Source organism: Fundulus heteroclitus, chromosome 21 (assembly GCF_011125445.2).
Source record: "Fundulus heteroclitus isolate FHET01 chromosome 21, MU-UCD_Fhet_4.1, whole genome shotgun sequence".
In the NCBI taxonomy this organism is placed as follows: domain Eukaryota; kingdom Metazoa; phylum Chordata; class Actinopteri; order Cyprinodontiformes; family Fundulidae; genus Fundulus; species Fundulus heteroclitus.
The window spans coordinates 22453151-22478229 of NC_046381.1; the positions used below are offsets into that span (position 1 = coordinate 22453151).

The 25079-nt window shown below is 44.0% G+C and overlaps 1 protein-coding gene across 1 annotated transcript in view; it reads right to left on the reverse strand.

The window, feature by feature from the left end:
• cubn (cubilin (intrinsic factor-cobalamin receptor)) overlaps positions 1-25079 on the reverse strand; it is a 350345-nt gene that overhangs the window by 185123 nt on the left and 140143 nt on the right. The window contains exons 23-25 of the mRNA XM_036125467.1: positions 14164-14353; positions 12501-12661; positions 10603-10784 (exon numbers count right to left, since the gene is read on the reverse strand). Coding sequence (XP_035981360.1) covers positions 10603-10784; positions 12501-12661; positions 14164-14353 — 533 coding nt within the window. The remainder of the gene's footprint in view (positions 1-10602; positions 10785-12500; positions 12662-14163; positions 14354-25079) is intronic.

The window sequence follows — 25079 nt, forward strand, 5'->3', positions numbered from 1 at the left end:
TCATTGAAGCACCAGGCTCCAGGTCCATTGTAGGGTGTTCTTCAGGGGTGCTCATATCACCGATGCCCACCAAGGGACCTGCTCTGTTGCCCATGTGAGTCCAATTTACATCTAGGAGGGCCTCCGGGACATCTGCTAGAGACTCTGCTCCGCCGGGGTCTGCCTCTGGTATGTCTGCTCTTTTTAGGGTTGTTTTTGTTTTTTCTTCTTTGGATTTTTGGACTCTAGCCCTCCAACTTAGGCCTCCTCCGCCTGCCTTGTCTGGGTTGTTTTTGTTTTTTGACTTTTGGGTGTTTTTTCTTGTTTAGGGCGTCTAGTATCCGCACTTGAGGAGGGGGTGCTGTCGTGATTTAGGTTTTTTCTGTCTTTGTTCTGGACTAATTAGTTTCCACTCTCCTCAGCAAACAGCCCCTGTCACCTCCCTGTTCACATTCCAGTCACTCCAGTCCAGCTCACCTGTTCACCTGCCTTCATATACACTCAACTAAAATATAAATGCAACACTTTTGGTTTTGCTCCCATTTTGTATGAGATTAACTAAAAAATCTAAAACTTTTTCCACATACACAATATCACCATTTCCCTCAAATAGTGTTCACAAAGGAGCACTTCTCCTTTGCTGAGATAATCCATCCCACCTCACAGGTGTGCCATATCAAGATGCTGATTAGACACCATGATTAGCGAACAGGTGTGCCTTAGACTGCCCACAATAAAAATAGGGCGACTCTGAAAGGTGCCGTTTTATTACACACCACAATGCCACAGATGTCGCAAGATTTGAGGGAGTGTGCAATTGGCATGCTGACAGCAGGAATGTCAACCAGAGCTGTTGCTTGTGTATTGAATGTTATTTTCTCTACCATAAGCCATCTCCATAAGCACTTTTAAAACATTTTCTGTTGCTGCACATCACGCATGGGAACTCCTCGTGTTTCACGGTTTGCTCTCTTGGCGTGGTAGAAGGGCGCTAGCCTAGCTTTAGCCTAGCCCAGCTTTAGCTCCACAATGGCTTCCTCTCCTACTATTACTTCAGCTTCTCCGTCTCTGACTAAGTCTCCCCTTATCTCCTGCTCTCTGTGTCAGATGTTTAGCTATTCCTCTGCCTCCTTTAGTGATAATGGTACTTGTAATAAATGTAGTGTTTTTGTAGCTTTGGAGGCGAGGGTGTCAGAATTAGAGTCCCGGCTCCGTGCTATGGAAAGACCAGCTGATAGCTGCCCCTCTGCTAGCGCGGAGCCACATAGACCTAGCGTTAGTTCACTTAGTGGTCCTCCAGAAGCACCCGAGCAGCCGGGTAAGCAGGCCGGCTGGGTGACAGTTCGTAGGAGGCATAGCTCTAGATTTCAGCCCCCAGTTCACCACCAACCCGTCTGCGTTTCAAACAAATTTTCCCCACTTAGCGACACACCCGCTGAGAAGCCGACCCTGATTATTGGGAGCTCAATAGTCAGAAACGTGGCACTAGAGACACCAGGGACCATAGTTAAATGCCTGCGAGGGGCCAGAACGGGCGACATAGAATCTTACCTAAAACTGCTGGCTAAGGATAAGCGTAAATACAGTAAGATTGTTATTCACGCTGGCGGTAATGACACCCGATCACGCCGATCGGAGGTCACTAAAGTTGGTGTTGGTTCGGTGTGTGAGTTTGCTAAAGCAATGTCGGACTCCGTAATTTTCTCTGGTCCCCTGCCTGATTTGACCAGTGATGACATGTTTAGCCGCATGTCATCATTCAACCGCTGGTTGTCTAGGTGGTGTCCTGAAAACGACGTGGGCTACATTGATAACTGCAGAACTTTCTAGGGTAAACCTGGTCTGATCCGGAGAGACGGCATCCATCCTACTTTGGATGGTGCAGCTCTACTTTCTAGAAATCTGGCCGGATTTATTAGTCCTCCTAAATGCTGACAACCCAGGGTCCAGACCAGGAAGCAGAGCCGTAGTTTGACACACCTCTCTGCAGCTTCTGTACTGTTACCCATCCATTATCCTATTGAGACGGTGTCTTTCCCACGGCCAAAACTTAACAGATCAAAAACTTATCTAAAAGGAACAAATCATAAAAACCTAATAAAAATCAATACGGTTCACCTTGAACCTAAAAATAAAACAATTAAATGTGGTCTATTAAATATAAGGTCTCTCCCTCCAAAGACTTTGTTAGTTAACAAATTGATTTCTGATAAACAGATTGATTTGGTTTGTCTCACAGAAACCTGGCTACAAGAGGACTACGTTAGTATAAATGAGTCAACTCCCTCCAATTATTCAAATTTCCACATTCCCAGATCTGTGGGAAGAGGAGGGGGAGTGGCAACCATCTTTCAGTCTGATTTATTAATTAGTCCCAGGCCAATTAATAACTACAGTTCTTTTGAACATTTAACCCTCAGTTTCCCTCATCCAAACTGCAAAGCAATAAAACCTCTTCTGTTTGTTGTTTTGTATCGTCCACCAGGCCCTTACGCTCAGTTTTTGGATGAGTTGTCAGATTTCTTATCTGATTTGGTGTTAAATACTGATAAGGCTATTATAGTGGGTGATTTTAACATCCATGTTGACACAGAATGTGATAACCTTAGTGTAGCCTTTAAAACTATCCTAGATTCAATTGGTTTTGCTCAAAATGTGCATAAACCCACGCACTCTTGGCTCCATACTTTAGACCTTGTGCTGACATATGGCATTGATTGTGAAGAATTAACAGTATTTCCTCACAACCCTGTCCTATCTGATCATTTTTTAATAACATTTGAGTTTAAACTAACTGAGTTCTCCACCCCAAAAAGAGGGTTCCATTATAGTAGATCTTTATCGGATAATGCTGTATCAAAACTTAAAGAGTCTGTCCCCTTTTTAATATCCTCCGTATTGCAGAAATGCCCTGTAGATGACAGCAATGTTGTTTCTTCCAATTCACAAATAGATGTCTTTGTAAACGGTATGACTTCGTCATTGCGTTTTGCATTAGACAATGTAGCTCCCTTGAAAAAGAAGGTGATTATTCACAGGAAGCTGGCTCCTTGGTTTAATTCAGAGCTGCGTTCCTTGAAGCACAATGTTACGAAATTGGAGAGAAAATGGCGCTCTACACACCAAGAGGAATCCTACCTAATCTGGAAGAACAGTCTATTGTTCTTTAGCAAGACCCTTCGCAGAGTTAGAGCAGCATATTTTTCATCATTAATTGAGGAGAATAAGAATAATCCTAGATTTCTCTTCAGTACAGTTGCCAAACTTACCCAGAGCCACAGCTCTGTTGATCCACCCATTCCCTTAGCTCTTAGCAGTAATGATTTTATGGGATTCTTCATAAATAAAATTGATTCCATTAAAAATAAAATAATTAGCATCCTCCCAAACATGATTAACTCGTCCTCAGTAAGTGAGGCAGCATTGGAGGAATCCTTAGAACCTGCGCAGTGTCTGAACTGTTTAAAAGCAGTAGAGCTTTCTGAGCTATCTAAAATTTTAGCTTCATCTAAACCTTCTACCTGTATGTTAGACCCAATCCCAACCAAGTTGTTTAAGGAGGTATTCCCTCTGATCAGTGGTCCTATTTTAGACATGATTAATCTATCCTTGGTAAATGGATATGTACCACAGGCTTTTAAAGTAGCTGTTATTAAACCTTTACTTAAGAAACCATATCTTGATCAAGATGAGTTAGTAAATTACAGACCTATATCTAATCTTCTTTTCTTATCTAAAATTCTTGAGAAAGTAGTTGCTAATCAACTATGTGAACATTTACAAAGTAATGACCTACTTGAGGAGTTTCAGTCAGGCTTCAGAGCTCATCATAGCACTGAAACAGCTCTGGTGAAGGTCACCAATGATATTCTCATGGCCTCAGATAATGGACTTGTGTCTATACTTGTCCTGTTAGATCTCAGTGCTGCATTTGATACAGTTGATCACAATATTCTCCTACAAAGACTTGAGCATACTGCAGGGATTAAGGGAAAAGCATTAGGCTGGTTTAAATCTTATCTGTCGGACAGATTCCAGTTTGTTCATGTTAATAATAAATCTTCCTCAAATTCTAGGGTCACTTGTGGAGTACCACAGGGTTCAGTCCTTGGACCAATTCTATTTACTATATATATGCTTCCGATTGGCAAAATTATCAGACAGCATGGGATTAATTTCCACTGTTATGCTGATGACACTCAGCTATATTTATCCATAAATCCTGATGAATCCAATCAGTTACTTCGACTGCAGTCATGTCTTGATGACATCAAAAGCTGGATGACTTTAAATTTCCTGCATTTAAATTCTGACAAGACAGAAGTTGTAATCTTTGGGCCAGAGTCTTCAAAAAATAAAGTTCTTAATCAATCACTTAATCTGGATGGCATTAACTTGGCCTCTGGTAATAAAGTTAAAAATCTTGGTGTTGTTTTCGACCAAGACATGTCATTTAAATCCCATATTAAACAGGTTTCCAGAGTTTCCTTTTTTCACCTCCGGAATATCGCCAAAATTAGAAACATTCTGTCCAGGGGTGATGCTGAAAAACTAGTCCATGCATTTGTTACTTCAAGGCTGGACTATTGTAATTCTTTACTATCAGGAAGTCCACAAAATGCAGTTCGAAGTCTTCAGCTGATTCAAAATGCTGCGGCAAGAGTTCTGATGAAAATCAACAAGAGGGATCATATTTCTCCTGTTTTAGCTTCCCTTCATTGGCTTCCTGTTAAATCAAGAATAGAATTTAAAATTCTCCTTCTAACGTATAAAGCCCTTAATAATCAAGCTCCATCATATATCAGAGCTCTGATTACCCCGTATGTTCCTAACAGAGCACTTCGCTCTCAGACTGCAGGTCTGCTGGTGGTTTCTAGAGTCTCTAAAAGTAGAATGGGAGGCAGATCCTTTAGCTATCAGGCTCCTCTCCTGTGGAACCAACTCCCAGTTTTGGTCCGTGAGGCAGACACCCTATCTATTTTTAAGACTAATGTTAAAACTTTCCTTTTTGACAAAGCTTATAGTTAGAGTGGCTCATACCCTGAGCTATCTCTATAGTTGTGCTGTGATAGGCCTAGGCTGCTGGAGGACATCAGAGTCTAATTTTCTCACTCTACTGATTTCTACTGTTCTTCAGTCTACTGTTCTCCAGTTTTGCATTGTATTACATTGAAATAACTGTCGTCATTTCAGCTTTTAACTTTTTGCTCTCTCTCTTTTTCTTCATAGTAGGTACACCTGGTGTGGTGTTCTGTTAACTGTGACATCATCAAGAGAAGACGGCTCACCCGCTACTACGATCTAATGTAGAACAGATTACTAGATCAATGTGTGCTTCTGTGCTTTTTTGTCTCTCTTGTTGTGTCTCTGCTCTGTCTTCTGTAACCCCAGTCGGTCGAGGCAGATGACCGTTCATACTGAGCCCGGTTCTGCCGGAGGTTTTCCTTCCCGTTAATGGGGAGTTTTTCTTCCCACTGTCGCTTCATGCTTGCTCAGTATGAGGGATTGCAGCAAAGCCATGTACAATGCAGACGACTCTCCCTGTGGCTCTACGGTTCCCCAGGAGTGAATGCGGCTTGTCGGGACTTTGATGCAATCAACTGGTTTCCTTATATAGGACATTTTTGACCAATCTGTATAATCTGACCCAATCTGTATAATATGATTGAACTTGATTTTGTAAAGTGCCTTGAGATGACATGTTTCATGATTTGGCGCTATATAAATAAAATTGAGTTGAATTGAATTGAACCAGTCCAGAACCTCGACACCCAGCATGTTCACCTCCAAGATTGTCTGAGACCAGCCACTAGGACAGCTGCTGAAACAATCGGTTTACATAACCAAAGAATTTCTGCACAAACTGTCAGAAACTCTCAGGGAAGCTTAAACTTTGTCAGGGCCCTTTCCTCTGACCTGCAGGGGCACGTTCAGTTGTGTACCATTTAAATGGGTTATAAAAGTTCAGAAACATTGGTAGTGCAAAATAATTATTCAAGTGTGATGCAGAGTCCAGTTAGAGTTCAACAGTTCAACAGTCTGATGGTAGCGGAGAAAAACCTGTTGTAGAACCTGGTAGACCTGCAGCAAATGCAGAGGGCAGCAGGGATAACAGTCCATATGGGGGTATGAGGGCTCACTCATCATGTTATGGGCTCGGGAAACACAGCTCTGGGATGAAATGTCCTTAATGGAAGGAAGAGAAGCCCTGATGATCCTCTCTGCTGTCCTCACCACTCTCCTCACGTTCTTCCAGTCAGACGCACTGCAGCCTGCAGTGCGACAGCTGGGCAGAACGCTCTCTATGGTGCTTCTGTGGAAGGTCTTGAGGATGAGCAGGGGCAGATGGGCTCTCCTCATCCTTCGCAGGAAGTACAAGCGCTTCTGTGCCCTCTTCACCAGTGACGTGGTGTTCACAGACCAGGTGAGGTTGTCCGTGATGTGCACCCCCAGGAATTTGGTGCTGCTGACCACCTCCACAGCTGAGCTCTTGATGAGCAATGGAGCGTGGCGTGGCCGGTTCTTCCTGAAGTAGACAGTGATCTCCTTTGTCTTCTCCACATTCAGGATCAGGCTGTTGTCTCTGCACCGCCCACCGGCAGCTCCACCCCCTCTCTGTAGTCCCGGTCGTTGTCATCTCGGATGAGGCCCACCACCGTTGTGTCATCTGCAAATGTTTATGATCGGATTTGTGGTGAATCTGTGGATGCAGTCATGTGTCATCAGAGTGAACAGCAGGGGGCTCAGGACGCAGCCCTGAGGGGAGCCTGTGCTGAGGGTGAGGACATCAGAGGTGGTCTGTCCAACCCAGACTGACTGAGGTCTGTTGGTAAGGAAGTCTAGCAGCCAGTTGTGAAGGGGTGTGCTGAAACCCAGATATTTGGGTTTTCTTACCAGATGCTGTGGGATGGTGGGTTCAACGCTGAACTGAAGTTCAGGAACAGCATCCACACGTGGGTGTTCTTCTCCTCCAGGTGTGCAAGGCTCAGGTGAAGAGCGGAGGAGATGGAGTCCACAGTGGAGCGGTTCCGCCGGTAGGCAAACTGGAACGGGTTGAATGTTGGGGGGAGTCTGGAGACGATGTGTTGTTTTACCAGCCTTCCAAAGCACTTCATTATGATGGGAGTCAGTGCAACAGGCCGGTAATCATTAAATAAGGCGACTTGAGGTTTCTTTGGCACCGGAATGATGGAGGCAGACTTAAAGCATGCTGGCACTATGGATTGGTCCAGGGAGGTGTTAAAAATGTCTGTGAGGACACCACCCAGCTGCACACTCCCTGAGCACCTGCCCAGGTATGTTGTCCATGAGTTGACTCTTCTCAGGGTCTTCCACACGTCGGTTGTGTCAAGGCAGAGTGTCTCCTCTTCCTGATGGGGTACGGTTTTCACGGCTGGAGTGCTGTTTAGGGCCTCAAACCTCCCAAAGAGGTCAAGGTTAAAGAAGTCAGCATCAACTTCACCCACCGGGGGGGGGGGGTGTTCTGTAATCGCCTGTATGCCTTGCCACATCCTCCTGGTGTTGCTGGCATCATGGAAAAGTTTCTGAATTTTCTGACTGTGGCTCTGCTTCGCTAACCTGATGGCAAGGTTTAAGTTGGCTCTCGCTGAACTCAGTGGTTCCTTGTCACCAGAATTGAAGGCTGAGTTTAATGCTTTTAGCATTTGACGAACCTCCTGTCATCCAGGGTCGTTGATTGGCCCGGGTGATGATGTTCTTTGTGGTGCTGATGTTTTAAGTGCATTTGTTTGATGTAGGCTGACACAGTCATGGCATACTCATCAATGTTGATCTTGTTGGGGTTAGAGCACTCAAAGCAGTCCTGGATTGCCTCTATGGCCCCCTCAATACACACCTTCGCCTGCCTCACTGTAGGTTTTGCTCTGATCAGCAGGGGCTCGTATGCAGGAATTAGCATTACAGAAAGGTGTTCTGAAGAGCCGAGGTGGGGGCAGGGGGCTGCTCTGAATGGGGTCACACCGCCTTCGCTTGCTCCGCCTCCGGCGTGTGAGAGTAGTAGTATTTATTAGTCCAAAAACACTTGATGACCGCAACTCCAGCAGCTGCTGGCGGTCAAGAACTGACCTACTGAGTCGATGTATAGCTTGTAGCGTGTTAGGTGGCATATTTTGTAGAAATGCTTGCAGGTTGTCGGGAGCTGTACGCAGCAGCAGCAGCCGTTCAGGGCGCTGCCGGAAGTTATTACCCAGCTCAACTGCATGTTAGTCGTCCCCATCGGGTTTTCCACCTGACCAGTTCGTCACATTCGCTGCCGTCTGGCATGTTAGAGAGGTGTTCTCTTCAAGGATGAATCCCGGTTTACACTGTTCAGGCCAGATGGCAGACAGCGTGTGAAAGTTTTTTGATGTCAATGTTGTGGATCAAGTGGCTAGTGGTAGCGGTGGGGTTATGGTTTGGGCAGGCGTCTGTACGAAGAACACGGGTGTATTTTATTGATGGAATTTTGAATGCACAGAGATACCGTGCAAGATCCTTAGGCCCATTGTTGTGCCATACATCCAAGAATATTGTTGCACCAGGATAATGTACGACCCCTTGTTGCAAGGATCTATACACAATTCTTGGAAGCTGAAAATGTTTCAGTTCTTGCATGGCTGGCATACTCACAGGACATGTCGCCCATTGAGCATGTTTGGGATGCTCTGGATCAGCATATATGACAGCGTGTACCCGTTCCTGACGTTATCCAGCAACTTCGCACAGCCATTGATTGGACCAACACTCCACAGTGGACCAACATTCCACAGGCCACAATTGACAACCTGATCAACTCTATGCGAAGGAGATGTGTTGCACTGTGTGAGGTAAATGGTGGTCACACCAGATACTGACTGGTAATCTGAGTCCCCAGATCCCCACCCCCCTCATCGCTGGCAGTGAGTGTACTTTCCTAACTGACCCACTCGCTGCCAGATTGTCATTTCATTTCACAGCCCTGTGCCCTGCTGCCGTGTTTTTTTTCTTCAGTTTGTCTACGTGCTCCACCTGCTTTCACTCAAGATTGGCTCCTCCCGCATTTCCTGGTGTGTGTCTGTTTTTTCATAGATAGATAGATAGATAGATAGATAGATAGATAGATAGATAGATAGATAGATAGATAGATAAAGACAGTTAAAGGGGCAATGTGCAACTAGTTTGCCTTTTAATAGCCAAAAATATTAAAAAAGTATTGTTTTTATAAATACATATTCTGGCAAAGTCTAATGACATTACATAAAAAAATGAAAGCGTTCTCATACCTTAGAATTAGTTCTGTACAAATACATACGAGGCAGTGCACCCACTGGGAGATGCCTTGTTGCATCGCTATTTCTGATTTCAGTAGCTGAAAAGGGACAAATTTGTCAGCCATACCTGTTTTACCTATCTGTATGCTATAACAAAATATGCTGTTGGTGGAGGAGGAGTATATCCAAGCAAAGACAATCATAGACCATTCTATTTGCCATTTTCTGTTGAAATGAAGGACCATTCATATTTTTCCCAGAGAGAGGAAAGAGAAGGTAACACAGAAAAGAAAAAGAAGTACTAACCAGCAGAAAATTATAGTCTATATCAGCACATCTATTATTACCAGGTGGAATGGAGACAATTTATGAGGGAGTGGAGATTCAAAAGGGATGCAGAGGTTGCAGGCTTTCTGCTGGACAGGTAACTTATATAACAGGTAACTTAATGTAGTTTATTTTGTCTATGTTAGAAACAAGGCAGTGTAGTCCAGCAACTAATCTGTTCTCCTAGCAGAGATGATAAGTTTGTTCGTCTTGTCTCCCTCTCAGGGAGTATGTGTGGTCGCAGAGGGGCAGAGCGATATCAGTCGGTTCACTCCTGTCCGTACCTCAGCAGCTACGGACTGCTGATGTGTCGCAGAGTCTGGTGAAGGACAAGAGCTACCCTTTCCACGATTGCGGAACAGACCCCCCCCCCCCCCCCCCTTGACAATCACCACAGGAACCCAGCACCCAGTTATCAACCAGGACAAGAAGTATGTTTGTCCACAAGTAACTTGCATTCAAAAGCCACCCCGGTTTTATGGACCTTTCACAGTTGACTGGATCATAAACCCGGTACCCGTTCACCTGAACCTCCCCAAGACAAAGAAAATCCTCCCATCATTCCATGTTTCCCAGGTAAAACTTGTTGTTACCAATCAGTTGTGTACTCCTGCCAGGTCTCCCCCACTGCCCAGGATTATTGATGATGTTCCTGCTTAAAATGGATGTTTGTTGTCATGGGCGGGGTTTGCGGTACTTGGTGGACTGGGAGGGGTACAGCCCTGAAGAATGCAGCTGGGTATCCCGTTCTGCCATCTAGGACCCTCAACTCATCCAGGATGATGCCCCCAGCCATCCTGAAGAACTCCTTGAAGGGGAGACCCGTCACACCTGCTGCTGTGCTGTGACCATCACACCTGAACGTCATCACCATGATCAGCAGCTGCTGCCATATAATGACAGATCTTCCACCTGCACACGTCAGGTGGAAGATCTGGAAGATCAACCCCAGTGTTCTTCTGCCTGCCTGAACCTGCTTCCTCACCTGCCACCTTGGATTCCCTGCTTGTCAGACACTAATCAGAACATATGTTAAGACATTACTCACAGCAAGGTAATCAAAAGAACAAGAGGAGCTGGATTCCAGGTGGAAGTCTGAAAAAGACAGTTGGAGTTGGCTGCCCTGACTGGTCCTAATGTTCCAGTAGCACTCAGCGTTGGGATGATACGGCAAAGGATAGTTAGGCGACGCCAATCCTCCAGAAGCAGTTGTCAATGTTCCTCCACAACCTGATATAAAATAGGTAAACCAAGGTTTGTTGGTGAATTAAACTTGATAACATATAGCTCAGCATTTATAGGTGCTTAAATCTTATGCAAAAATGCCAGATTGGAGTTTTGATATAGCCAAAACTATATATATATATGTAGTCTTGATATACCAGCAATTGTAAATACAAATAATGATGCAATATCAGTCAAGCTCAAATTTGTTATTTAATTTTTTTAAAAGCTATAATTCAAGAAGGTTTAATATTATGGCTGTTAGAAACCCTGCCACATTATTATTATTATTATTATTATTGTCATTATTATTCAATTGTATTAAAGTGAAAATCACAAAAACACCAAAAGGTCAACAGTTTCATCATACATCAAGCTGAAATATAAACAATTATCGTTATCGGTGATACTGTCCCTGTATTTACTTGGTATCGAATCGATTAAAAATTCCCGATATCGGCCCACCTCTACAGGACGCATTCAGTTATGTCACAGACATGAGCGGACTTCCACATTCATAAAAATCAATATTTAAGAAAAGCATCATACTTCTATGCATTTTGCTAACATCTCCAGCAAAACCTATGCATAATATAGGGGAGGTATACAATCTTTCATTCATTAGTTTCTCCAAAGGGTTACATACGTTACAATCACGTTTAATGTTACGGCCATCCTGCACACTATCATCTCAGAATATCTCAATGCACATCACTTTAAATGAAGCTTCAACTCATCATTGTTCAATAAGCCCCCTACTACCTTATTATCTCTTATTATCTGTTATCTGTGACTTTCATGAACGCTAAAAAACAAATGTAAACCTTGTTCATTTGTCAGTTTCTGCCTTTATTGTGTGTGTTGTGAACCGGAGTAGCCAAAGAAAAATTTTGCCGCTGTAGCATGCGGTGACAAATAATATATTCTTGATTCTTGATTCTTGACATAACAGTCTGTGTCCTGGCAATCACCTAGAGACATGGCTGTTCACGTCTTTCTGAGATGCACTAAAATCTTCAACAAAATTAATAAAGGAAAGGTTGTCTATCTTCCCTGAATGAAGCTTTTAATATAGTATCCATACTTTTCACTAGAGATGTCATCAAAATGCATACAACTGCAAATGTTTAGCTTAAATGTTTTACCAGAATCCCGGTGACATAGGTAGGAAATGTCACTTCATCACGTCTTTCTGAGAAAATCTTCGCCAAAACGATTAAAGGAAAGGTTATGTACCTTCCCTGAATGAAGATGATGAAAATAATATCCATACTTCTTGCTAGAAATGTTATGAAAATGCATATAAACACAGTTGTTTTGCTTAAATGTTTACTTTTCCATGCGCAACGGCAGCCATGTTCTTTTATTCACTGGGGGAAACTTGATAGTCACATAAACTGGTTGCAAGCCAATGTATATGAATAGGGCAAATGAAGTGTAAGTCTGCCATGTAGTGAAGAGCCAAATTGTGACAATACTATGTCTCCCCTATGGACCATTGTGGAAAATAAATGTTTTTCAGTGAGACTGAGTTACAAAAGTGAATACATAAAATGAGAAAGTTGCAACATTTAAAAGAATAAAAATAAATAACTCTGTAATAAATCTCCAAAAATTCCAGTTAATCAACAAACAACAAACAAACTGAATCTCTGTACTTTTCACAATCTTAACTTGTCAGTGTACATAAAAGAACAAATGAAGATCATAATGAGCATTCACCTGTCCGTGTTCCATCCCAGTGGGCTATGAATCCAGGGTGTGTGATTGTGGCATCGGAATGGAATCTAATCCACAAACGGTTGCTATGGGACCGCACAACAGGAGGTCTTTGTCCACCACAGAACTTACCAATCAAGGGAGATGTCTCATAGCCACCATCCCTGTAAAGTTCAACAGATCTTAATAATCCTTGTTTACAAAAAAAAATATATATATATATATATATATATATATATATATATATATATATATATATATATATATATATATATATATATATATATATAATATATAATTATATATATACATATATACAATTCAAATGAGGGGGCTGAAATTTCAGTCCCTTAAGCTGGGCATACATTCCACCATATTTTCAGTTGTGGTACTCATACACAGCTCAAACTGCATGATGAAACCACAGATTTTAAAAGTTCATAGCTCCCGATATCTGTTCCTACACTGTGCGGCCCGATGCTCTGATGCAACCTGAGTGCTCACACTGTACGTGTCAACCCCCGCAGAGAGATGGCACTACTCGGACTCGTCTACCCGGAAGCCAAATGTCAACAGTAGAAGAAGAAAAAGGCAGAAGTGTCTTTGTTCACTGTTAAATATGAGGCTCACTAGAACGAAAAGTCCTACCTTGGTAATTCTATGAGTTGCTCCTCCATAGTTTAACTCTATGTCACACGTACCGCCGCCATGCTTCTCTCCACTCCTTTGTTTGCGTTTGAGAAGAAAAGGATTTCCTTGTTTGCGCAGTGCGCGAGGTTGGGCGAAATCGGCTCGTAGAGGGTCGTAACTCCGCTTCAACAGAAGGACCCGCTCACGATAACTCACGAGGGCCGACTGAATTTCAAACGTTTGATTTTCATCCGACTGTCCGATTCCTGATCGGGAGGTGGTCGTGAGTGGCAAATTGCCCCTCATTTTCCCCCTGTATACTACACGACGCAGGACGCACAATCAAGCTCAGCCCGATCCAAAACATTTTCGCATGACTGAAGAATCATTAACATTCTCCTCCAATCTAGTTCTGGGCTGATACTTCTTCTTTCACATGGTCATCCTCACAGAATGTGGCAAGAACTTGTATGTATTTTCAGACTATGTTTATGGTCATTTTAGTTTATTTCCCCTGCTTCAAAATCTTAATAACAACTGGCACGGGTCTGTAGCCCATGCCTTCCATGATCGGATCTCCTACTGTATTTTCTGACAGGTCATTTATTCTACAAACAAGTGTGCTTTATATACATAGTAAATTTTTCATTTTTCTAACCAGCTGTATGTTCAGTTCAGCTGCTTATCCTTTCACTTATGTGAAAGGATAACAAATAAGAACAGATATGACATCAAATAAAATGCCCTTTCTATTACAGAGATAGATGTTTATCTGTGAATACTTAGCATGGAATAATAAAATACTGCCCCAAATACAAGTGTTAACTGAACTATGCTCTACTTGAGTGAGATGAAAAGTGAACCCAAGCAGTTTAATTTACATAACATGTGTTGTCACATGGAATATGTGGTAAGAGAAGAATCAGTTTCTTGATGTCCAATGTGGTATTGGTATTAAGGGTAGAGTTATAAGAGTAACACAAGTCTACTCAGTACCAGACAAATTTACATTCTAGCACTTTTCTTTTTTCCTTACCTGATCTCCACAAAGTCAAAGCGGCAAGAAGGAGGAGAGCCTTCCAACTCAAAACTGGTGAAGTTCAACATAATCTGCATGTTGAGCTGAACAATGATCTTGAAGATGCAGTCTCGGCTGTTGGGGTAGTAGTTGGGATAGCTGGGAGAGGTGAAGGTTCCTGTTGGGGAGTTGAAGCTCTCACCACAGTCTGAAAGGGAATAAATAATATGTATATAATTTAATTCATATTGGGAAATAACAAATAATCTGAAACCAATGACCTGAACTTTTCCAAATCATAAAATGTCCAAGTACACAGGTGTTCTGAGATCATTTATTTTAAACCAAGCAATATTTGTAAAATATTCAATTTTGGAGGCAACATTTCTGCACAGCAGAGGTGGGTGATAGGGAGCTCCTATACCAGAACCAATGCCTTGTTGAGGTATTAGAAATACGAGCCTTGCAGTTTGTATACCAATATGGTTATAAGACTTACACATTATAGTAGTTTTTATTGTATCTGCATAGTGTAGTATTTAACATTATTATAATAATATTATAATAATATTAATATTATTATTAGGTTATATTATTAATTAATATTTATATTATATTAATATTATGTCAGCAAATGCTTTCCTGATATCCTCATCCAAGATATTCATCTCACCTTCACCAATTAACTTAACTTCCATTTCTTCTTCACACACACATAAACACACACACATGCATATTGATAAGAGACAATTTTAAAATGTATGACTGCTACCTGGTCTATCAATAATTTTACAATGTATCTGATATTTTGAAGGGAAATAATAGAGTTAATAAATGCAGAGGACCGTAAAATTAACCATGCCAGTTTTAAACAATGCAGTTACCTAGCACTTCCACCAGTGCTGATTCAATATGGCCAGTTATGTAACAAAATCTTCTCATATCCAAAAAATAATTTACCATAAACCTTAAGACATTGGGAGCTTGTAGCATTATGCTGCCAGTTTCCAAACAAGACTGCCAGTCAAGATGACTTTGTATTTTTGATTGTGGTCTTGTATATACGTAACTTGAAATGTTTAAATCTAAAGGTGTCACGAACCAGAGACAGAGGGACCCAGTATTCAGGCCGAACAAGCAGGGTGAATGAAAAAGCAGGTTTATTGGAGGTGTTCTTGAAAATACAGGGACAGGCAAGCTCAGAAATCCAAAAACAGAAAATGGTCAGGTAATACAAGCAGGCGATCAGAACTGGGCAGGAAAAACAGGATCAGGATACAGGGTGGCTTAGAAGTCAAAAAAGAGGCAATTGGGTAATGTCAACAGAAACACACACACAGGGAATCCTGGACAAAACTCACCAAGGGCTCAAAAGACAATGATCTGGCAGAGTGCAGGAGACAGAGGCAGATATAAGTAGGGGAGTGAGCAGGTGAACAGAATGAAACTAATTACAAGAATGGGTGGAGCTGATCGGGGGAGACGAAATGGCTGCAACTAAACTGAAGCTGATTGGATGGTAACTGGTGAAGGGGAGTGAGAGCAAGACAAAAGAATGCTGGCAGGTGAACTGAATAAAGGCTGGTGACAGAAGTGATTAGAGCAGGCCAGATGAAAAGTACAAAATCAAACCACATTAAAACCCAAACTATTCCATTAACCAAAACTAGTACAAAAACCTAAACCTAAGACAGAATTGATTACATAAAAGAATCACTAAACCAAAACAGAACTTAAACTAATCCAGAACCAAAATCACCATAAAGACCAAACAGAACATAAGCAAATAATAAAAACCCAAATCATGACAAAAGGTGTGTAAGGAAGGTGATGAAAAAAAACTTTAATTATACACAACATGTTGGTAAATGCGCCTTTTGACAACAAAAACCCACAGAGGTTTATAAGAGATAACTGTACACATTGAGGTTTTTTTTATTTTTTGTTATTTACTTTAAAGATAATTTTTTATTGCTGTAAACATTGAGAGAGAACAGACACATTAAGCAAAACATGCAAAATATTTATCTGGAAAGATTTCAGTTTGGAATGAAAATCGGTAAGTGATTTGTTGTACATTTTTATCTTTATTGGGTTTATTAACAGTATTATAACAGTACTGTTAGATATTATGTTATTACAGATACTGAGGCTGCTGAAAGCAGTTACTGGGAAATAACAGATGTAACTCACTGACACTGAGGATGTCTAAACAGTACTCCATTATAAAATGCACAATTGCTTCTACTTTTAGACAAGTGAAAAAGGGGTCGGGCTACTGCGTATACTGCTGCCATATGGAACTTGGACGACCGGTTTGATGGCCAGCTATGCATGCGCATGCAGAGATCTAATGGCATCCTGAAGTAGCTGTTGCCTAGTCAGACAGAGGAGGTGGTGCTCAACAGGCAGGAGCTTCTCATGTCAAAGGAGCTCCTGCCTGTTGCCTATTCTGGCCTGTTGCCTGTTCCGGCTTATTTTGTTGGTTTTTGTGTTCTTATTCATGAACACCACTCCAATCCCTAATACAATACAAGAGAGGTGAGCTGTTGGCATTGCAATCCAACCATGGAGTGTGCAGACCGTACCGACCATTGAAACTGCACTTTATCCATCCCAATCTGCAAGGGACAACAGAGGCTTCACTTTATCCGCTCTAGAGGCCCAGGACTCGGGGGTGAGTGAAGAAGGAGATGGCGAAGCAGTCGGACAGGCCTGCTGACTTAGCTTATAGCTAACATATACAGAGCAACACTTGCGAGCTTCATTCTGGCCAACGTAAGATCCCTCGCATACAAACTTGACGAGAACCGGTTAACAATCCCTGCAAGAAGGATGAATAGCCGTGTAGCGATTTTCACAGAATTGTGGTTGGATGGCAGCGTCCCCGACGAAGTGATGAGGCTAGACGAACGCACGTTGTACAGGGCAAATGGAATGGCAGTTGCAGAGAAAAGCAGAGGAGGATGAGTGGCAATTTATATTCACAACACCTGGTGCAAAACGGCAAACACTGCCGGAACCTTTCGCTCACCTTCTAGTTAAGTGCAGACTATTTAAACTGGTTAGAGGGCTCAGCTCTGTCATAATCATTGCAGTACACATCCAGCCGAAAGCTAATGCTAAGCTAGCTCTGGAGCAGCTCCACTGCTTTGTTACCGGCCAAATAAAGAGAGAGCAGATCCTGTAATGCTCACCCACCGCTCAAGTCGCACTAAAAGGAACCCATGGTCCACAGTACCAAAGGCAGCTGTTAGATCCATGAGCACTATCATAGCAGGATTTCCTGAGTCAACAGTCACCATTAGATCATTAAAAACTCTCAGCAGTGCTGTCTCAGTGCTACGGGAAGGTTTGAAGCTAGATTGAAACTTCTCATATATATATCATTAGCCACTAAGAATGATTGGATCTGGATAAAAAACACTTTCTCTAAAATTTTAGATAACAATGGCAGTTTAGAGATAGGCCTGAAGTTGGACAGCACAGAGGGATCCAGGTTTTTCTTTTTAATCAGAGGTTGTACTACAGCATGTTTGAAGGCAGCTGGAACACATCCGGTGCTGAGACAGGAATTAACAAATAAAAGTATGGCAGAGCCCACCGTAGTGAATACCTCTTTAAAAGACGACAGGGGATGCTGTCTGAGGGACAGTTTGTAGGTCGGAGATGCTGAACTACACTGGCCAGTGAGGGGAGACACGCAGGTTCAAACTGATCAAAAACAGCATTTAGAGGAGGAACGATGAGGTCAGGGCTGGGGCCTACTGAAGAGAAGGCAGCATCCCAACACATATGGTAGGATGCTCTTCATGGGCTTCAGCTCAGCATTCAACACTGTGCTCCTAGACATGCTGGCTCTGAAGCTCCACAACATGGGATTATCCACACCTCTCTGCTCCTGGATCAGTGACTTCCTCATCAACAGACCCCTGGTGGTGAGTATAGGGAAACCTACATCTGCTCCACTCATCCTCAACACAGGAATGCCACGGGGTGGTGCCCTCAGCCCTGCTCCCTTTACCCATTTCACCCAGGACTGTTCTGCTATCCACCTCACAAACACAGTGGTGAAGTTTGCCAACTACACCACTGTAGTGGGTCTCATCTCCAACAATAATGGGTTTCACTATAGGGATGAGATCAGCAATCTCACACAGTGGTGCTCCAGGAACAACCTGATCATGAACACTAGTGAGACCAAGGAGGTAATAATAAGATTACAGGAGGTCCAGGAGGACTGAACACACTCCTCTTTGCATACAGGTGAAGGTGGTGGAGCATGTGGACAAAATTAGATTCCTGGGCATTCACATCTCCCCCAACTTCTCCTGGACTGCGAACATTTCTGGTGAAGAAGGCCCAACAACGGCTCTTCTTTCTCAGGAAACTGAAAAGGACTGGTCATTCCACTAGCTGCTAAAGAACTTCTATAGAGCTAACATAGAGAGTATGTTATGTATCAACATAACTGTATGGAATGGGAGCTGCACAGTTCAGGAGAAAAAGGACTTTGCATGGGTAGTGAGAACAACACAGGGGATAGTGTGATGCCGTCTGCAGTATCTGGACTCAATTTATGCAGAACGAGTCCAAAGAAGGGCCAGACGCATCTCCACTGATCCCACCCATCCAGGCAATGCGATGTTTGCCCCTCTCCCATGAGGTAAATGCTTCAGAAGCCTTAAATCCAAAACAAATAAACTTAGAAAAAGCTTCTTCCCAAGAGCTGTGAGGACAATCGCCCCCGATGGGAGACTGCAGTCCAACACTTTAAAATCACCCCACATTTAGTACCCCCATCATACGCTGATGAAGATTCAGTCATCCAGGTCATGTTGATTCTTAAAAAGTAAAAAAACAAAACAACTATACTTTTTTCCAAACTTTGAAGACATTTCGCTTCCTATCCTCTTGAAAAACTCAAGAGGAGAAAATCCTCTTGAGTTTTTCAGAGACTCCAGCAACATATGGGATGGGATGACAACATTTTTGTGTTTATTCTTCTCACCATTATGTTCTGCAGCGTGTGTTTTAGATTTTCTTGCTGATTTGACAAAAGCCCAGTTAGGATACCCACAGGTTTGGAGGGCATCTTTGATGTGTTTCTGTTCTTTGTGCTTCTGTTTTAGTAGGGACATGCTCGGCCCGGTGTGGTAAGGTCCTGATGACAGAACGTTTTTGCTCTAGTGGGTGGTGTGACTCAAAAAGAAGATATTGGTCTGTGTGAGTGGGTTTCCTATACACTTCAATGTTAAGGTTTCCATCTCCTTCCATGCTCATCAAACAGTCCAGAAAAGGTAACTTGTTGTCGTTGGCATCCTCTCTGGTAAACTTGATGTTGTTGTCCACTGAGTTGATGTGTCTTGTGAAAGCTTCCACTTCTTTTAATTGGATTTTCACAAATGTGTCATCCATATATCTAAAACAGCGGCTTGGTGGCGTTCCTCTGAACATCTTTATATTGGCCACCATCTTTATATTGGAGAAACCAAACAACCTCTCCACAGACGCATGGCTCAACACACGAGAGCTACCTCCTCAGGACAAGACTGTCCACCTACACTTTAAGGACAGAGGACACTCTTTTGAGGACCAAAATGTTCACATTTTGGACAAAGAAGACAGATGGTTTTAAAGGGGTATGAAGGGAGCCATCTACGTTAAGAGAGAAAAACAACCTTAAACAGAGGAGGAGGACTTAGGTTCCAACTCTCAAAAACTTACAATACAGCTATAGGGTTGATTGCGGCCAGTCATCACCTCAATTCTCACCCCCATACGGGTGATCAAAACATCACTTCTGTAAACCAGGCAAATAACGACTCTAACGACTCCCCATTTCGGAGGCGTAGACCAGTTTCGGTACAAATTGCAAGCCAACAATGACCTTAACGACTCCCAATTACTAAGGGGGTGGACCTGTTTCGAAACAATTTGCATGCTATCTAAGCCATTACAAAGCTTTTGTTGGGCAGTACTATAAAGCTTGCTACTCCACACTACTCCAGACATTCTGGATAGGAAGTGAAACGACTTCAAACTTTGGAAAAAAAGTCCAGTTGTTTTGTTTTTTTACTTTTTTAGAATACCCCATCATATGTTACAATCACTTCAATCTTATTGTCTAATTGCACACTACGATCTCAGAATATCTAAATGCACATTTCTGTAAATGAAGCCTTAAATCATTATTGCACAAAAGCACCTTATTACGTCATTATTTGTTATCTGTGACTCATGAAGGACAACTAGTTCATACAAACTTTCGATCTTTTGATAATTTTAATTGTTTAATCTTGTAAATGCTCTAATGAGAGAAAAAGACACTGTAACACTTGTTCATTGCCTGTTTTTGTCTTTTTTATGTTTACTCTTAGAGTGGCCAAAAATAAATTTAATCACAGTAACATGCAGTGACAGTAAAGAATATTTGTATCATTGACTTTCAAACTTGAACCACATTTTATGGTTTCCACTCTGTGAATTTACTGTGTTTGCACTGTTTAAGTCTTTGTAAATAAAAAATATAAAACACTGTGATTATAATGTCATTTGGAAAAGGGGATAATGCACTGGGTCACCTCCACCTCCTCCTCAGTGACAACTCTTTCCATACACGAGAGAGATGTTAACAAACTCTTCAGAAGACAGAAAGCTGCTGGACCAGACTCTGTCTCTCCATCCACCTTGAAGCACTGTGCTGATCAGCTGTCTCCAGTGTTCACAGACATTTTTAACACCTCACTGGCGACATGTCACGTGCCAGCCTGCTTCAAATCATCCACCATTATCCCTGTTCCCAAGAAGCCAAGAGACAGGACTTAATGACTTTAGACCCGTCGCTCTGACCTCTGTGGTTATGAAGTCCTTTGAGCGCCTTGTGTTTTCACACCTTAAAGAAATCACCGATCCCCTCCTGGACCCACAGTTTGCCTACAGAGCCAACAGGTCTGCAGACGATGCTGTCAATCTGGCCCTTCACTACATCCTCCAGCACCTGGACAGGAACCTACGCCAGGATCCTGTTTGTGGATTTCAGCTCTGCCTTCAACACAATCATCCCAGCTCTGCTTCAGGAGAAGCTCTCCCAGCTGAATGTGCCTGACTCCACCTGCAGGTGGATCACAGACTTCCTGTCTGACAGGAAGCAGCGCATGAAGCTGGGAGAACATGACTCTGACTCACAGCTCATCAGCACTAGTTCCCCCCAGGGCTGTGTTCTTTCTCCTCTGCTCTTCTCCCTGTACACCAACAGCTGCACCTCCAGTCATCAGTCTGTCAAGCTCCTAAAGTTCGCGGACGACACCACTCTCATTGGACTTATCTCTGATGGTGACGAGTCCGCCTACAGGTGGGAGGCTTACCATCTGGTGACCTGGTGCAGGGAGAACAACCTGCAGCTTGACGCTGTAAAGACAGTGGAGATGGTTGTGGACTTCAGGAAGAACTCAGCCCTAGCTACCCCAATCACCCTCTGTGACTCCACCATCGACACTGTGGAGTCTTTCCGCTTCCTCAGAACTATCATCTCCCAGGACCTAAAGTGGGGGCTGAACATCAACTCTCTCACCAAGAAAGCCCAGCAGAGGATGTACTTCCTGCAGCAGTTGAAGAAATTCAACCTACCAAGGACAATGATGGTGCAGTCCTACTCCTCCATCATTGAGTCAGCCCTTACCTCCTCCATCACCATCTTCTACGCTGGTGCCACCGCTAAGGACCAGGGCAGACTGCAGCGTGTCATCTGGTCTACAGAGAAGGTGATTGGCTGAAATCTTGCATCTCTCCAGGCCCTGTACGCCTCCAGGACTCTGAGGCGTGCAGGGAAGATTGTGGCTGATCCCTCGCACCCCAGTCACAGACTATTTCAGTCACTTCCCTCTGGCAGGAGGCTGCGGTCCATCAGGACCAAAACCTCACGCCACAAGAACAGTTTTCTACCATCTGCTACCAGCCTTACGAACAAAGCAAAGAGCCGCCTGTGAAACTGGACACTGTCTCTCTCCCCCGTTCAGGACTTACAAGCTTCTGCGTTACATTACGCACAATTTACTGAGTGTATATAGCTTCTGTATCCGGGGCGACTGTGGCTTGATGGGTAGGAGTAGTCATCTAGCAATCAAAAGGTTGTGAATTTGATTCCAGCTTCCCCTTGCCACATGTCGATGTGCCCCTGGGCAAGGCACTTAACCCCAAGTTGCCTACCGAGCTGCATATCGGTGTATAAATGTGTGTGCGTTAGTGAGTGCGACTGGGTGAATGTGGCTATAGTGTTCAGTGCTTTGGGTAGTCAGCATGACTGGAAAAGCGCTATATAAGTTCAGTCCATTTACCATATATATACATTTTATTGTATTTTTAATTTTTGTCTGCACCATCAACACCAAGTCAAATTCCTTATAAGTGCAAACCTACTTGCCAATTAAACTTGATTCTGATTCATTTTGGCACAGATACTGTCCATTGGCATTCTACATCCACAGACAAGGAGTGGAGACTGGGTTTAACAACTGCCCTTAATGCTAAAGGATGGTCTGCCGCTGACCAAAATGCAAACATTGAGGAGTCCACAGGGTGCCCTCCACCACTGATAACATTGATATGGACAGCAAAAAACTAAGGCAGACACAGAGTGATTAAGGACCTTCAACTGACCTCACATAACTGACCTGTCAGCCACAAAAGATGAGTTCAGCACAACAAACTTGAGCGGTCACTCTTCATTCCTCGTACACAGAAAACAAAACAGGTAGGAAGATGAAAAGTCTTTAAAGGAAGTAACATTAAAATATAACATGGGTCACAAAAGAAATCACCCCAGCCTGGGCTGCCATCTTACCGTGGTGGAGGGGTTTGAGTGTCCCAATGACCCTAGGAGCTATGCTGTCTGGGGCTTTATGCCCCTAGTAGGGTCACCCAAGGCAGACAGGTCCAAGGAGAGTCACCAGACAAAGAGCAGCCCAAAGACCCCTTATGATGAACAACATAAACGGATGTTGTGTTCCCTTGCCCAGACGTGGGTCACCGGGGCCCCACTCCGAAGTCAAGCCTGGAGGTGGGGCACGTTGGTGAGTGCCAGGTGGCTGGGCTTTTACCCATGGAGCCCGGCCGGACACAGCCCGAAGAGGAGACATGGGTCCCCCTTCCAATAGGCTCACCACCTATAGGAGGGGCCAAAGGGGTCGGGTGCATTGTGAAATGAGTGGTAGTCGAGGGCGGGGACTTTGGCGTTCCAATCCACGGCTGCAGAAGCTGGCTCTTGGGATGTTGAATGTCACCTCTCTGGTGGGGAAGGAGCCTGAGCTAGTGCGTGAGGTTGGGAGGTTTCGGCTAGAGATAGTCGGACTTACCTTGACGCATGGCTCTGGGCTCTGGAACCAGTCTCCTTGAGAGGGGTTGGACATTCTTCCACTCTGGCGTTGCCCTTGGTGAGAGGCGCCGAGTTGGAGAGGTGCCGAGTTGGAGTGAGAGGCCTCACTCCGCACACATCTGGGGGGACGGGTTCTGACTATTGTTTGTGCTTATGCGCCAAACAGCAGTTCAGATTACCCACCCTTTTTGGAGTCCTTGGAGAGGGTACTGGAGAGTGCCCCTCTTGGGGACTCCCTCCTTTTGATTGGGGGACTTCAAAGCTCACGTGGGCAATGACAATGGGACCTGGAGGGGCGTTGTTGGGAGGAACAGCCCACTGATCTGAACTCGAGTGGTGTTCTGTTGTTGGACTTCTGTGCTCATCATGGGTTGTCCATAACGAACACCATGTTCAGGCATAAGGGTGTCCATATGTGCTCTTGGCACCAGGACAACCTAGGCCGTAGTTCAATGATCGACTTTGTCGTTGTTTCATCTGACCTGCGGCCACATGTCTTGGACACAAGAGTGAAGAGAGAGGCGGAGCTCACTACTGACCACTACCTGGTGGTGAGCTTGCACCAATGGTGGGAGAGGAAGCCGGTCAGACTTGGCAGGCCCAAATGTATTGTGAGGGTTTGCTAGGAACGTCTGGCAGAGTCCCCCATGAGACTGAGCTTTAAGTCCCACCTCCAGGAAAACTTTGAACACGTCCCGAGGGAGGTCAGGGACATTGAGTCTGAGTGGACCATGTTCCATGCCTCAGTTGTTGAGGCGGCTAGATGAAGCTGTGGCCGCAAGGTTGTCGGTGCATGTCGTGGCGGCAACCCTCGAACACACTGTTGGACACCAGCGGTGAGGGAAGCTGTCAAGCTGAAGAAGGAGTCCATCAGGATTTATTGGCCAGTGGGATTCCAGAAGCAGCTGATGTGTACTGGCACTCAAAGTGGCAGGTGGCCCGGCTGGTTGCTGAGGCAAAAACTTGGGCATCGGAAGAGTTTGGAGAGGCCATGGAGAAAGACTTGCGTATGGCTTCGATGCGATTCTGGTCCACTTTCCAGCTTCTCAGGAGGGTGAAGCAGTGCAGTAACAACACTGTTTATACTGGGGGTGGTGTGCTGCTGACCTCAACTCAGGACGTCATGTGTCAGTGGGCATCAAGGGCTGTTCCCCTAGATTGGCAGACTGGGGTGGTGGACCCCTTTTTAAAAAGGGGGAGGGGACGGTGTGTTCCAACTACAGAGGAATCACACTCTTAAGCCTCCCTGGTAAGGTTTATTCCAAGGTTCTGGAAAGGCGGGTCCATTGGAAAGTCGAATCTCGGATTCAGGAAGAGCAGTGTGGTTTTCGTCCTGGCCGTGGAACACTGGATCAGCTCTACACCGTCAGCAGAATCCTGGAGGGTGCATGGGAGTTTGCCCAACCAGTCTACATGTGCTTTGTGGATCTGTAGAAGGCATTCGACTGTGTCCCTTGGGGGTTCCTGTGGGGGGTAATCTGGGAGTATGGAGTACCGACTGGGCCCTCTAAGAAGGGCTGTTAGGTCTCTGTATGACCGTTGTCATAGCCTGGTCCGCATT